General features: G+C 37.3%; 1 protein-coding gene across 2 annotated transcripts in view; it reads left to right on the top strand.

Annotated features, from left to right (window-relative positions):
* The window catches only part of pdxkb (pyridoxal (pyridoxine, vitamin B6) kinase b), a 38,406-nt gene that overhangs the window by 8,555 nt on the left and 14,198 nt on the right, over positions 1 to 15,653 (top strand). For both annotated transcript variants that reach the window (XR_003937429.1, XM_030155347.1), the window contains exons 2-4: positions 5,253 to 5,307; positions 12,321 to 12,425; positions 13,057 to 13,140. Coding sequence is in view for 1 of the 2 variants with exons in the window: in XM_030155347.1 (XP_030011207.1) it covers positions 5,253 to 5,307; positions 12,321 to 12,425; positions 13,057 to 13,140 (244 nt within the window). In the remaining variant the exon portion in view is untranslated. The remainder of the gene's footprint in view (positions 1 to 5,252; positions 5,308 to 12,320; positions 12,426 to 13,056; positions 13,141 to 15,653) is intronic.

Here is a 15,653-nt window from a genome sequence, read left to right as displayed (position 1 = left end):
ACAATTATTTAATCCATAGCTGCCACCCTTAATTATAAGATATATGAGACATTACCCAACCTTATCCAGAAGCAGTTGATAAATTGACCTCCGGGTTGCAACACATCTCAGTATTAGGAATAAAATAATGTACATAAAAGACACAAAGAGTAGTATTCAGTATTTAATAATATATGGAGTGACAGATATCTGTGTGAGTTAACAGTAGTTGTAGAGGCATTAGCCCACAGCTGAGGGGCACTGGCTGCTCAGTCATGATGCAGTAAATAAATATAATTTTTATTGACTCAGCATGTTCTGTGACATATGTTAATTACCCAAACACTGGTAAGCTTTAAGACAGGATTCTTCATTTGGAATAAACCAAAAGTAGTTGAAGTGTTTCCTCAAAACACCATCTAAATAAATATGCAATAAATGTAATAAAACCCACATTTGACAGTGATGGAATTATTTTCCACTCAGCTTTGTAAACAGTCTATCTGTGTCAGTGACTTGAGGTTTATGAATAGACCGAGAAAGGATGTGACCTAAATAACACATTCTTAGCCCCATGTACATCAGTAGGCCATAAATACAGTTTGCCTCCTCCTTTGCCAAAGGAACATGCAACGGATAGGTTGTTCCTGTGTTCATAAAGACTGTTTTTAAACCAAACTGTCACATTTATCATTTCTAAAAGAGTTAGCAACAGCAAAGAGAATCATTAGCTTCAGCCTCCAGCCTTTTTTTTAATTGCATCAACCAAAATGTGTGTAAATTAGACACATTTTGCTAATTAGTTTGTCGATGCAGCCTAAAAGCTAAAAATTATGTTTATTGCTTTGCTTCTGCTCTGGCCCAAAAAAAATTGTTTCTGGTTTAAGGAAGCACTAGGTAGCAAGCAAGGTACAGCTCTTAACACAAGGAATATTTATTGCTGATTATAAGTTATCTGTGAGTCATGTCCGAATTTGCCTTACACATTTAAATTATTTTCATTTAGACTGAGTACCAGTGTAAATATGTGCTTTAAAAGAGTATTCTGTTATGGTTTTGTTTGTCAGAGATGTCTTTTTCCACTGACGTTTTGGAGTTTGTCAACAGTAAAAGCATTTGGCTAGTCTGCATTAAACTGGTTAAGTTGTGTAAAGCCGTTTGATGAGGAATGGGGAATGTTGTGGATAAAAATGGGGTCAGAGCATCTCCCTAGTGATGTCTTCATTGCTGAAAATAAAGACAAAAAAATGTCAGGTATCCAAACTTTACAGCTGTCATAGATGATGAGCTCAGAAGTGATTCCAGAAGGAATCAACTACCTGCAGTAACTTAGTGAGCCCTGGTATTTGCACTGCATTGTTGTGCCTACCCCACAGCAAGAAAATTGACACACTTTGAAGTAATCTAATCACATTGAATTGGGTTATGTTCAGGGGTGCAGTGACAGCATCTTATAAAATTGTGTTTGTAGAGAAATTATTTTAATGGAACATTTGCACAAAGGGCAAGTGGGCTGTTTTATTATAATGACTAAAACACAACATCAAAAAAAATGTATGTCTGTATAAATGTGCTATTTTCAGCTTGTAGTTGCAGCTTGGAGGTTGCTGTGGTTTAATGTAGTAAGAATTGAAAATAGAAATATGCAGATAGACAGAAGACTGCTGCTGAAATTATTCACCAATGGCAGAAGTATTCCAGTTGACTAGTTCCTGTGCGCTAGTAGCTATTGTCTAGGCTATATATTGCAATAATTAAATTAAGAGAAATTTCCCTTCAGTAACCTGAGGAAAACCCTTTCATAGATAGTTGTATCTATGAAAGTGCAGTGTTTGTTGGGTATGTATTGATCTCATGGTTCCAGTGAAAATGACATGGTTCTACTTCCTCCTTCTTTGTCACCTGTATTTTCAAGAATCCAAAAAGTTGCATATAAAACTCTGTACCATCATAAGCTGTTTTTGGGTGACGGTACGAATAGCACCACTGGACCTACATCTGCTAAATTCCAGGTGTCCTAAGGTAACCTCACACAGGACAGCTGAATAGCTTTGTCACAATCTGATACCACAGCCATGTTACGATGTTATTTTGTGCTTTAACATAAAACTGTTAATGAAACCGTTTTAGATCACCGCAGATGTGTGAACTGACCTGGAACCTGGAATGCAACACACTGCTCCCACTCTGGCCTGTGATGATGTTTGAGGTGCTGAAATTAGTCGGTTATGCTGCTGTCTTTGACTGATACCGCCTTCAGACAGAGTTTGCAGTGAGGAATGGTTTGGTCTTCATCAGAAACTTCGAAGCTGTACCAATTCCACACAACTGACTTGCTCTTGCTATTTTTAGCCACAAACTTCTCACTCTCCTTAGCAAATACCATTTGTGTACTGGTGTGTGGAGACCAAAGACTGTGGAGACCACTCTCACAGTTAAAAGGAGGAGCCTACGGTAGCCCGGAGATGCGGGACCTGGAGACACGAGGGAGATGAAATTCGATTTGACGGTTACCCTTTTTTAAACATCATCCTAATTAAATAATCCGATTTCAATTTAAAATCAATTAAGCTTGCAGGCTAACTACATTTTATTTGTTTTTCTTCATTTTTATAGTCTATAGCTCACCTGTTACCATGAAAAGCAATTTTACTATCAGCTGTTTCCTTGGAAAATTCCTTCTCAGTTCTTTCTTCTTATTAGAGGTGACACTAACTTCTCTAAAGCACAGCAGTTCTCCAGGAATCACCTCACACTTTCATGAAATCACAGAAATACAGTTGTAGTCGATACCTTACTATCACCCTTCTCATTCATAGTTTAGGACACTATTTATATCGAGCCACAACATAAGGCTGGGAGTTCTGCATTTAGAACACATGTACACAGCATACATAGAGTTGTTGCTAATGAAACGGTCACAGTCTCGTCTTGTTGTATTGTTCTATAATGGAAAGTGTTGCAAGTAGCAGCTCCTCTTGTCACAAATCTTTAGCCTGTACTGGGCTTCGATGTTGTTTGCCTTTATGCTGGACTTGCCAAGTTCTAAATGAATGTTGACTTGAAGACAAGTTGGTGTTAACAAAGATTAGATGCATATGTTGAATAAAGAGATGAGATGCTTTAGGGGCAGGCCAAGCGGTAACAGATGGACAGCCTTACTACATTTGCCCTTTCACAACTATTTATGGTAGAAAGATGAATGATACCTCATTTTGCAGGGAGTAGTGTGAAATGAGATGTGTGATTGAAAAAAGATGTTTGAACCTAATTTTGTGGCTTAAAAATAGTAAAAACCCCTTTTGACCACTTTATAAAACTTTATAATTTATCACTTTATAAAATAATAAGAGTTTTGCAAAGTGTTTTGGTGACGGATGGACACAGCCATTATGGTAATGGATGGACAAGGGAGAATAATTCCAAGTTTCAATAGAATATTCAGCATATTTATTAGTATATACATTGCACATATAATATCTACAAAGTCAAATGCCTTAATAAAGTAATTTAATATATTGTAACATATATTTATCTCACTTTATTAGATATTTGTAACCACTGTAAAAAGAGTAGCAAAAGGTTTTTAAATTAATCTTAGAACTTATCATAAGTATAATATTAGAGGTCGACCGATATGGTTTTTTAAGGCCAATGCTGATTTTTAAAAAAAAATTTGGTTGGCTGATATCTACAGCTGATTTTTGAAACTGATATTTAAGGGCGATTTTTTTTTTTAAGCACATTAAACATAATATATAATTGAAACAGCCAATTAAGATTTTTATGCAGCAATATAAATGAAATTTTTAATACATGTACGCACTGTACTCTTTTAACATTTATTGAACTTCAAGTGCTGCCCACACAGGTGTCTGATCAAATATTTTATAACATTTTTACTGCTGTTCAGATATTGGCTTTCAAAAAAAATTAAGGCTGATGGCCGATATTGAAAAAAATCAATGTAACGGCCCGATATATTGGTCTATCTCTATATAATATAGGTCCAATAGATGAGGATCAGAGTTATGCCTTGAATTGCACTGACAAAGAATGCAAACATAAATTTATGCTGAATATAATGCCATCCAAGTATTTTTAAAACATTTTTCTAAAAAATTAAACTTGTGCTGGACACTAGACGTAATGTACTTTCAAAATATATAAGTCTTGGTGATTTTTAATTAGTTGGTCGATCTAGGTGTTAACCTTCCCTTGGCCAGCCCTTCTATTTTCTGTTTGCCACACACTTGATAGTGAACATTTTTTGCTAGTCTGACGGCAACAGCAGGAGCATCGACAAACATTTCCAAGGTCAAAGTTAATATCTGGGGAATCACTGCCTCCTCTTTCTCTCTGTGCAGATTCTTTATTATCTCAAAGTTCCAGTCAATTGAAAAGAACAAAGAACTCATTCATTGTGCCTGCTCCCTGCTTTATCCCAATTAAAGTCATTCAGATAAAAATTGACTGCACATGGTTGAGTCATGAGTCTCTCTTGCTCTGTTTTTGATGGCAAAATAAAGAAGAGACTCTTTATTATATGTCTTTCCATACATCTAGGACACGTAGATTTGGTTTTTAATGGTATTGATTTTATTTCCATGTGCATGATAACAATCAAGATTGAGGGGTGTGTAAATTTATCAAATTTTCATTAGTTTACAGTACATGCACATGTATTTTGACACAATAAGAGTCATTTTTCATGTTTTCTGTGGTTAATAATTGCAATTCTGTTTTGATTTATTTGTTTTATAGAAAAACTTTAGTCTTGTTTGTGTACTGCAGCCTCAAGACCAGGAAGATGTGTGATATCTATCTACTAGAGATAGAAAGTAAACTTACTCATGTGTTCTTTTCATATAATTCTTTTCTTTTCTTTTCTTTTCTTTTCTTTTCTTTTCTTTTCTTTTCTTTTCTTTTCTTTTCTTTTCTTTTCTTTTCTTTTCTTTTCTTCTCTTTTCTTTTCTTCTTTCTTTTCTTTTCTTTTCTTTTCTTCTTTCTTTTCTTTACTTGTATTGATAAAAAGAGCATTGGATAAAGTGTATATTCTATCTATCTATCTATCTATCTATCTATCTATCTATCTATCTATCTATCTATCTATCTATCTATCTATCTATCTATCTATCTATCTATCTATCTATCTATCTATCTATCTATCTATAATTTTTTTTTTTTAACAACTAACCATATTTCAAATACATATAACTGTCCACTTTGAAAGTCTGAATCCTTATTTCTCCCCTTTGCTCCTCTGCTTCCAGGTTTTAGGGTTTGAGGTGGACTCTATCAACTCTGTCCAGTTCTCCAACCATACAGGTAAATCGATGAAATTGCATATTTCTTTCTGTGTGAGAGTATAAAGCTGATGCAGAAACATTTTTGTATGTGTGTGTGTGTGCAGCCTTCATTTAGTTGGTGTGGGTGTTTATGAGTCAGTCGAAGCCTGTGGTGTCGTGATGAGGTGTTAGCGAGAGTTTATAGAGACAGTTGTTGTTAAGGCTGATGAGTCGACAGCGACTGTTAGTGAGTCAAGTTTGGAGGAGGTCAGTGACTTCATGGGACAACGCAGCAGAGGCTCTCAAACAAGAAAGCAGCTGCAAGGTGATGAAATCCATTCATACACTACATATTATTATTATTGTTATTATTATTAATTTTTTTTCCATCAGTGAGAAATTTGTGTTTAGTGCTGGTCACATTTTGAGGAAAACTGAGGGAATATGTCTTTTTAATGTGTCGTCATTCATAGTAGATGAGAGACAATCCACCACCTTTACAACTGATCCATTTGACTTTAACATAGAGGGGCTTTATGTAGTATTTCTGATTTAAAATGTTTTTAAGAAATTACCTGAAATTGTAATTGGAGTGTTTTGAATAAAGAGCTGTGAAGTTCTGCCAAAGACATAAATGTCTTGGATTGTAGAGATATGAACTGTATCCATTTACGCTGAGGGATTTATGTGACCACTAGAGGGAGTAAGGAGTCACTCTGCTGGTGTATCATCAGCCCCTTTTGCACAGCACTTCTGTTACAGGAATATTTCACCTTTATTCCGGAACGACGTCTGTGTAAATGAAATGGTAGAATCATTTGGTCCCATCTTTTTCGCAGCTTTGTGATGCCTCTGAGGGTAGTAACAGAGCCACGATAAAGGTGGAATCATGATTCTGGAGCGCTATGTAAAAGGACCACCTCTCATTCCGCAACCAACATGTGACGTTTTGATGATGTGTTGCGTGTGTGATCCCCATGCCAGGGGGATTAAAAATGAGCATGGGCCATGTACAATAAACAAACATATCAACACGACCAGAAAGATGTTGAACTGGGGAGACGCCGAGATCCGTGAGCTGCTGTCACTTAACGCAGAGGACACTATTGATGCTAACATTTGTGGAATGGTGAAAGATGGGCTGACTCTGGAGAGGTTAGCAACACCACTATGCTCAGGGTATTTCCGAAACGCAAGTTATACGTCACACTATATGCTGCGTCACCGCCCCTTTGATTCTGGAATGCAGGTCCGTTGTGTAAAAGTCCAGCCTGTCTCACTTCTGTTACTCCTTTGGCTTGGCTGTGGAAATCGGTCAATGGTGGAAAAAAGGTAAGATCACCATCTCACCTTTTTTCTGGGATCTCTGTGTGAATGTGGCTATAGTGAGTAAAACTAATGCCACGGGGTCAAAGTGTCATAAAGTAACAAGATGGGATGAGAGCCTTTAAGGAACAACTTTTAGACACAAATTATACAAGCTAAATGTAAGGAATGGAGTTTGCTGCTGAAATGGCAGCGTTTCTTCTATATGAATGAGTTCGATCATGATGCTTATGTAGGTATTAAATTATTATGTGATGTTATTGTCTTTGCTAAATTAGTTATTGGTTGATCCACGGTTCAGACTAAATTGTGCTAGTTCTGACCTTGTTTGGTTGATTTAAAACATGTCTTTAGTGCAGCTATTGACAACACAGACTGTACAGACTCTGAAGAATCACTATAAAGAGCTGTGAACACGTTGTCTAGCTAAGCAGTGTTGCTAGGCTAAATGCCATGATGCATCGTGAGCTGTTAAATAAATTTTACATTTACTGTATTTGTGGAACGCTCCATACTTTGTAAAACACAGCACATTTCCTACAGCTCTGTTGCAGTTTTGTGATTATATAGATTGACAATTGAACTTTTTACCGACTCGCCCAGAAGTGGTGTCTGCAATCATCCCTTTAGTGTCATATCGTAATATTTGGATCTAATTTGCAGTCCCATGAATGAGTAATCTGTCTTGCACTGGTGGTTTGTATTGGCTTGCATTAATCACACAAAGTGAACATGAAGAGTGAATCAGCTGAGCGCTGTGAAAACAAACACATCTGCACAGCTGCTGCCTGTTGCTTCCCAGTGAATACAATGAGCACTCTCCTATTAGGGTCAGTATTATAATTATGGCAGAGTTTATCCTAAACAGTGTCATACGCTAACAGCCACAGCGATCTTGTTTTTGTTTTTGGCTTGTAAACTAATCCAACCATCAAAGGTCCCATTGATATGCAAACTATTCTCATAACATATCTGAAAGGCAGCAAGAGTTTGTTTTCGTGGTTATCAAATTTCCTCTTAGAAACATCATGTACTATCTGTGAAGACTGCTGAAGAAAATGTGGTTTTAGCAGTTCAATGGGACTCATTTCAGGTCCTCTTCTAAACAGTGGCATGTAGAGGTTTCCTTTTCTGTTCTTTCACCATTGTTTTTGTTGATTGTTAAATGTACATCTCACTGTAGGCCACCTCATGTCATGGTTATCCAGTTTTAATTAGATCTAATACAAGTAATCACAGCCTGCTCCCTATAATTGTCTGTAGATCAGGTGCAATCAGTTTCAAGCAAGAAAAGGTCAGCAAGCTGCTCAAAGCCTGATTTATGGTAGAGTTTCTAAACTGGTGAGGCAGGCTGATTGAAAGCAGCCAGGTTTTGTGTCAGCTTTGCCATTTCGTTGGTTATTGAGATGGATGATGTTTCACAGTGTTGTGTTTTTGATGTTGCAGGCTGAGGGTGAGCATAATTGTAGGTATAGGATGTGTAGGCGAGCATGGTACTTTACAGCAGTAGCACCAGAGGGAAAGAAGGATCAAGTGCTGTAATTTGGGTGTGACCTATTCGGATGTATGCTAAGAGGTCAACTTGTTTTCGAAGCTTTTATTTACAGAAAACCCATTCCCCATTAGGTGTAAACTATTGTCTTTACAATGTGAAAATAGCGAATGGATGTGATTGTGAATTGTTCTTGGTTTTAATGATTTCAATGATTTCACTGAGGTAACCTCCTATGTTAATTTTTCAAGCTAAATTAGTTATTACTGTGTGAAGTGTGCTCCATCACATCCCAGACATTCTCACTGGGGTTCAGGTCTGGACTATGTGGTGGCCAATCCATGTGTAAAAATGAAAGTGTGGTTGACGAAGCATGAGGTATCAAAGAACTGATTAACACCAATGGATCCTGGCATTGTCATCTTGGGATTTGTCCATGCCATTAGAAAAGAAAACAATCCACTGATGGAAAATATGTTCTTTAAATGTAGGCAGTCAGCTGACCTTATTAATTACACAACAGAATTATCCAATGGCAAGCTCCTATTTGCTTAGTTAAATCTAGGTGGCAACATTTTTGGTTAAGCAGCGTACATGAGATGGCATTTCAAAGTTCAGTGTGTAATATCTAGTGGCGTTGAGCTGTAAAGGTAGTAATTACAAAAATCTCAGTCCACACTGTGATATAGCAGGCGATGGTAATGAATCTTAATGCATTACCAAAATTCTTGATCATTTTTAAGGAAAGAATTCCACAATCAATTTTAAGCATTCTGTCATTTTAGTTGCCTGAGAAGACATTAAAAGTTCTCCATATACTTCTAGTCTGTGTTTTTAGGCTGTGGAAAATCTACCCCATGTTACAGATTTTGGCTGATCACAGGTGTTTTTAGACAGGTAGGGGGGTTAAATACGTGACTGACACCTCTAATTACCAACTGTCAGATTTAGTCAGATACAACCTGGATGTGACTGCTGTTCTCCTCAGTGTCTCCACACAGAAGCTTTGAAAAGCGGCTTCACTTTCCTCTAAGAGCATGAAATGATAGGTCATCTACATTTATATGTAGTCTTCTGAATTGGTCAGAGTCGAAGGAGCTGCACACAGGTGGTTTACTATTATATGAACATAGTGACAGAATGTGGTGGACTCTGTAGAGACAAACAACTTCAACCCAGACAGTAAAACCTCCTTCTATGAATATTCTATTCCATTTGCTAAAACCCCCTAAATCTTACCGTGAACATCTCTGAAAATCATTCTGGCATAAATATAATTTTTTTTGTTGGAACAAACACCAGAAAATAGCTTTAATGCTACAAACGTTACAGTATGTTTGCTTAGATATATTTGATTTACTAGCACAGCTCATTGCAGGTGATGCTCTGCATTTGTTTGCAAAAACTGAACATAGAGTATGAGGGTTTAGCTTTTCACTGGTGAGTTCCTTCGACAATGAAGCAGTCAGTTTTAAATTATATAGAAGGTTATGATGTTGTCAAAAGACAAACCTGGTCAAGGTTCCAGGAAGGTCCAAGTGAAACAAGGTCCAACTACACTTAAACACTCCATATTAATTCAATTCAGTAAGTGTGAGCTAGACTGGAGTGGTTTTCTCATCATAAATTCCTGATTCATTTTGTTGTTATCTCAGTGTACGGAGCAGACAGTGGTATAGCTAAAGGCAATGTCAAGAAGAAAAATATTGTTTTTGCTGAAGCCAGATCTTCAAGTCTGTGGTGTAACTTGTGTCTTTAAAAGACCTTTAAATGACAAAATATTTAATTAGCTCTTTGTGTACTGGAAACTAACATCTGCAATTTCTTCAAGGAGAGCATGTAATCTGGTGTGACATTTTGAAGATGTGCGGAACTGAAAAAAGAGGATAGCTGGAGGGACACAGAATGAATGTAGAGTTGGAGAGGCAGCCAAAAAAATGAATCGGAGAGACAGACAGCCAGTGATGAAGAGAAGGACAGAGGGTACAGAGAGAGAGCGACAGGACGCAGCAGTAAACAGCAGCAGTCGTTGTGAATTGCGACAGCAGCGAGTGATGACGACAGAAGCTGCTCTTATCTGTGGGCCTGCCTTCATTCTCTCTCCCTCACACACACAGCTCTCTGAATGCTCATCTCTCTTTCTTTAGCCCCTTTGGCTTTCTCCCGGCTTGTTGCTTAGCAACCAGAACCCCCCACCACGTGACCTGGCTGTGACTCACCTGGAGCTGCGACATCATCAGCCTGCAGCAAACATGTCATATGCAGAGAGACGCGCACTAACACATGCTTACTTTAGCATTCGCGTCACAGAAATGTACATCTATCCATACTGAACATATACATCCACCCCCAAATGCACATGTGCAGATGTTCAAACACACAATGCACGCCTTCACAAATACACGCTGACCGTGTAGGTGTGAATGTTGAGGGGTCTGTCCTGTTATTGCCCCCGTTCTTCCATCTTGTCGCAGCTGTCCAGAAACTGTATCTGCTGATCTGTGCTCCTGTGAGAGAATGTGTATGTGCTATTACTTCTTGAAGACCATATTTACAGTATTTTCTCACAGTTTGTCATCTTTTTTTCTTCTTCTTTTTTTGTTTTTTTTTTTTTACTTCTCAAGCTGAACTTATGCGGTCGGTTCCTTTTCAAACTGTTCATTTACAAACACAATTCAGGGGGACAAATAAGGCGTTTTAGGTGTTACTGATAAGTAGGAGTCAAAACTGATACCAGTTTCTGTAACTTTCATCCAGGAATGGAAGTTTTGGAGTTCAGAGTAGAGATTTTTAAGGTTAAAGGTTAACTCAATTTCCTCATAGTGAAATTCAGTCTCTGCATTTTAGCCATTTTTACACACTCATGTCTGATACACAGTGCCTAGCATTAGCTTTAGCATTAGCACATAGTCTACATTAGGGGCAGTGAACTGTCATCGAAGGCACTCTGGGACCAACTCCAGGTCTGTGGTTAAGGGCACTGACAGGAGAATTAACCTACAGGTATATGTACCTGTTTTTAATGCTCGCGGAAAGTTGAGAGAACAGGTAAACTGAACACCGAACCCAGAACCAGTCTAGCAGTGAGGTGGAAGTGCAAACCACTACACAGCTGCGCCACATTATGTAGCAGTTGGCAGTGCATGAGTAACAGCTGAATATATGCATTAATTCCAATAGTGTTTTATCTGCAATTTGGTTGATTTCCGGTTTGGCCGGGCCAGTCTGTTGTAGAAGCTGAAACCAGTTGGATTTATTCAGACTGGGTGTACTGACATTTGTCATTATAACAGGTTGTGTCAAATTAAAGTGTCCTACATCAGCAACTTGATAACAATAGTGTCACTGTGCTAAATCCAATGGATTTTTACATCAATTATCATTAGAATTGTTTTTATATTGCTATAAATTGACTAATGTAGCCACTGGTTTTTGGTGTACCATAATCTTATCTCCACCCGTCAGTTTAGACAGAGCTACATTCACTGGAGATCTTGAAGAAGGAAGTGATCAGTCTGGTGAACCCTGTAAATCCTACACCCATATATTCATTTTTCTTCTTGGTAAAAAAAACAAAATGACAGTGGAACCACATCCTTGCAGTATGTTTTCTGTTATTACAGACAACAAAAATTCACCTATTTAGAGGTGGCCACCTCTTAATTTTCTGTGCAGGAAAAACCCAGTCTTTATTTCTATAAACCACTGGGGAAACAGACACACGGTTCTTTAACAACTGAAAGCTTCCTATTTATAGTTTTTAGTCTTAGTTCAGAATTGCGTTGTTACCAATGAGCTCCAGTTATCTTTCCCCAATGACAACCAGCACTTTCTTTCATCCCTGCAAAATTCTTGATGCATTATTGGCTGAAGTTACAAGGCACTACTCTGTGAATGGCCAGAGTAGAAGTTTAGGGTCTCTAGGGTTTGAGCAAAAAGCTCTTAGTATGAGGCTTTGTATATGTACATAGTGTAAATAAATTTTGACTGGTCTTCATCTCTAAAACTGCACATTTACGGTTTATTTTTAACATGAAATGGGACACTGTGATTCTGAAATAAGGCACCAGTCAAGTAGAAAGGTTCTTTACTGTGATGTGTCTCTGCATGTATTTCGGTTGGTGTTTGTAACAGTATGTTTACTGGTTCATTTGCACTGAAGTACCTCTACAACAGAAAAAGTGTTTAAGATAGTGACTTAGAAAACACATTTTCTCTTTGCCTCCTCTCTGCAGGTTATTCCCATTGGAAGGGTCAGGTGTTGACAGCAGATGAGCTCCATGTCCTTTATGAAGGAATCAAACTGAACAACGTGCACCACTATGACTATGTTTTAACAGGTGGGTACCCCACTTTTAACCTTCACTAGCACTGCTCAAAATTACAGCAGCACTGAAAAACAGTTGTGAACAGACACAAGCACAGCTGTTACCTACTGTCTGCGAATGTTTACTCTCATTCATTCCTGCATTAGTTCCTCTACATCTATTCACCTTGAGTGCTTCTGTATAAACTGTTGCAGAATTTTGTACCAACAATAGAATAGAATAGAATAGAATAGAATAGACCTTTATTGTCACTGTTACAGGAACAATGAAATCATTATAGCAGCTGTGTTCTGTTTAGCAGCAGACTCTAAGTGCAAAAAGAAAGCCTGTATATAAAAACAGTCATACAAAAATTATACTGAAAAATATTGACAGTATTCAAAACTACAAAGAAATACTGAAATATGCAGAAGGCCAACTCTATACCACAAATAGAAATATATGCAACATATAAAGGATATATTCAAGGTAATACAGGATGTATACAAAGGACATGTACACAGTAAAATTAAAAACAAGGAAATGTGTGCAACCAAACTGACAAAATGTGCATGGCGTCATATAGCAAAAGATTTCATTATTTGAATGGTTTGTTTCTCTGTGTGTGTGTGTGTGTGTGTGTGTGTGTGTGTGTTGCTTTCAGGGTATACCAGAGACACATCCTTTTTGGAGATGGTAGTGGACATTGTTCAGGAGTTAAAGAGAGCCAACCCCAACCTGGTGTATGGTAAGTTTTCAGTACTCAAAATGTTGTGATTATGTTGAAGTTATTTAGTCTAGAAACCTGTTATACTAACCACTTTATTTTTGAATGTGGAAAAAAACATTTGATCAAAATGTTAATGTTTAGGGAAAAAAAAGAATACTGTTTGTTCCAGAGTATAGAGGATTTCAAGGATGTAAATTACACAAAGGAACTGGTGTGTTAAAATGATAACCAGAAGAAGTGTGTCATTTTAAGAAGGTAGTTTGTTGTCAAAAGTTAAACTAAGGAGAATGTTCAGTAAATGTGAAATTCATAAAAAAAATTGACCCAAAACATGGAGAACACCATGGATCAGCATTAGGACTGCACATTTTCTCTTGCGATGTAATACACCACAGAACATTTGAAACAGAGCAGCGTTCCTGGTTGTCTTTTTTTATTTGACATTATAATATCGATCTTACTATCAGTGTTACTGTGGTGAAATAAAGGATACAGACAAACATAACTCCATATTCCATAAATAGTAGCTGCAGCTTTTACTTACCTCAGCTGCAGGAGATACTATAGAGGAGAATTTTATTAGAGTCTGTACTTTGTTTCTGATTAAATCTGTTTGAAATGTTCCTCTGTAAAAATGGTTGTATTTATTATGAAGCCTTGTTTTGATCCTCTCCCCCCTTTTAATATTAGAAGTACTATAATGCACTGCCTTCTTATGCAGCCATTCCTTCACCATTTCAAAATAAAAGCCCTCCTGCATATAGGCATTTTTATTGCTTAACAGAGATTTTATTTGGTAAACTTTGCCTGCCCGTTGTACTTGCAAGTTTCTACAAGTGACAACTTTGCTGAAATGTAACACACACCTGCAGTGATTCAAATCAAAGTGTTGAAAATAGCTGTGTTGTAGTAATGTGTTATATTAAACTTTTAGAAGTGGACATCGTGCTAAAGTAGAAGCATATTACGTGGCAGGCACCAGTAGTTTATCCGCATTATTTTTTTTTTACCTAGCCTGTATTTGAGGACTGTCTTTTATTTGTTCGTGTTGACCTCGAACCAGCTATTATTAGAGGAACAGCTTGTTACTGAGGCCTGGTTTTTAGTTAAGGTAACACCGGTATGGGTATTTTACAATGCTTGAAGTAATCTGTGTTTTGTAGTCCATTGCATATTGAGTGGCACACTAGTCTGTTGGTAGGGAGCAGATGATATAATATGAGTCCATTTGAGTAAGTGTGAGATTTACTGATGTGTTCAGATGTCTATTTGTAAAGCACACTGTAAAGAGTTGTTAAGAAATGGACATGGTTTTGAGAAAGGTGAGTAAAGTATTGTAAAAAAGTTAAGAAAAAACATTTAATTCACATTCACTTGGTGTAATCTTTCTGTCTCCCTCTGCCAGTCTTATATTTACTTGTTCTTCCTGTCTCTTGATGCTAGACCAATAGTTTAGACTAGAGTGGGTCCATCTGAGCTTTTTTTGTCGAGAACAGCTGCGTGCTTGTGCTGGGAACAGGGTTCATGAGACTGCAATGTGTTGCTGTAAAACTAAACAATGAGCTGCTCTGCGTAGCTGTAGAGTTGGAGGAGAACTGATTTGCAGAGTGATCCCTTTCAAACTGAATATAATTATTGTAGAATTTGTTCACATAATATATGAATTACTCTATAACAGCGAAACACAAGTAATATCCCCCAATAAGACCAAAGAAGTCATTTTATAGTATCTGAAACATTTCATGGTATAACTCTGGAGATTAACTCTAAATTGTATGAAGTAGCTTCATGTTGCTTCATGTGAAACCGGTAGATGATACAGCGTTCTCCTTAAGGAGGAGCTTCATCTCATGTTGCTCCAATAAGAGTCACTCTAATCATGACTGTAGCAGATTAGCCTGTAGAAAATGTGTTTGTGAAGGTCTACTGCCATTCCTAAAAATAAGAAGCAACCAGGTTTTAATGTGTATAATTTGTTTGTCTTTATGCAAGTGTTTTTATTATTGTGGGTGGAAAGTGCTGTGTGGAGAACTGCTGACTGTGTGTCTGTCAAAAGGGCACAAACCTGTTCAACATACATTATATGCATACATCGTAATATTTCATTTTTTTATTCACATATCTATTAAAAGAACCAAGTGTAATTTCTGTTATGTGAAATGGGACACCCTGGGAAGCTGAAAGCTCTTTGAGGGGCCCAGGCTCAAAGAATAAATGATAAATATAACAATAATGCAACACATTTTCCATTAAGACAAACACAAAAATACCCATCCTTTTCAAGCACCCACACTCTCACACAGTACAGGTTTACATTAAGAGTCTCTCAGGCTTTTGGCGAATAATCTATGGCATATTCCATGATATTAGAGAGCGATAACCAAAAGGAGGAATGGCAATCTCTTCAATAAAAGCTCTAAACACGTCAGAGAGTAGACAGGAAGGACAACAGTATATGTATGTGACAGCTACATTCTCAATATAATTAGCGTTAATGTAATCAATAAAAATAAATCTTTGTTTTCTCCAAG

This window comes from Sphaeramia orbicularis, chromosome 15, assembly GCF_902148855.1.
Source record: "Sphaeramia orbicularis chromosome 15, fSphaOr1.1, whole genome shotgun sequence".
NCBI lineage: Eukaryota > Metazoa > Chordata > Actinopteri > Kurtiformes > Apogonidae > Sphaeramia > Sphaeramia orbicularis.
The sequence above is the reverse complement of the archived record's forward strand: the minus strand, read 5'-3'. Positions and strand labels throughout refer to the sequence as shown.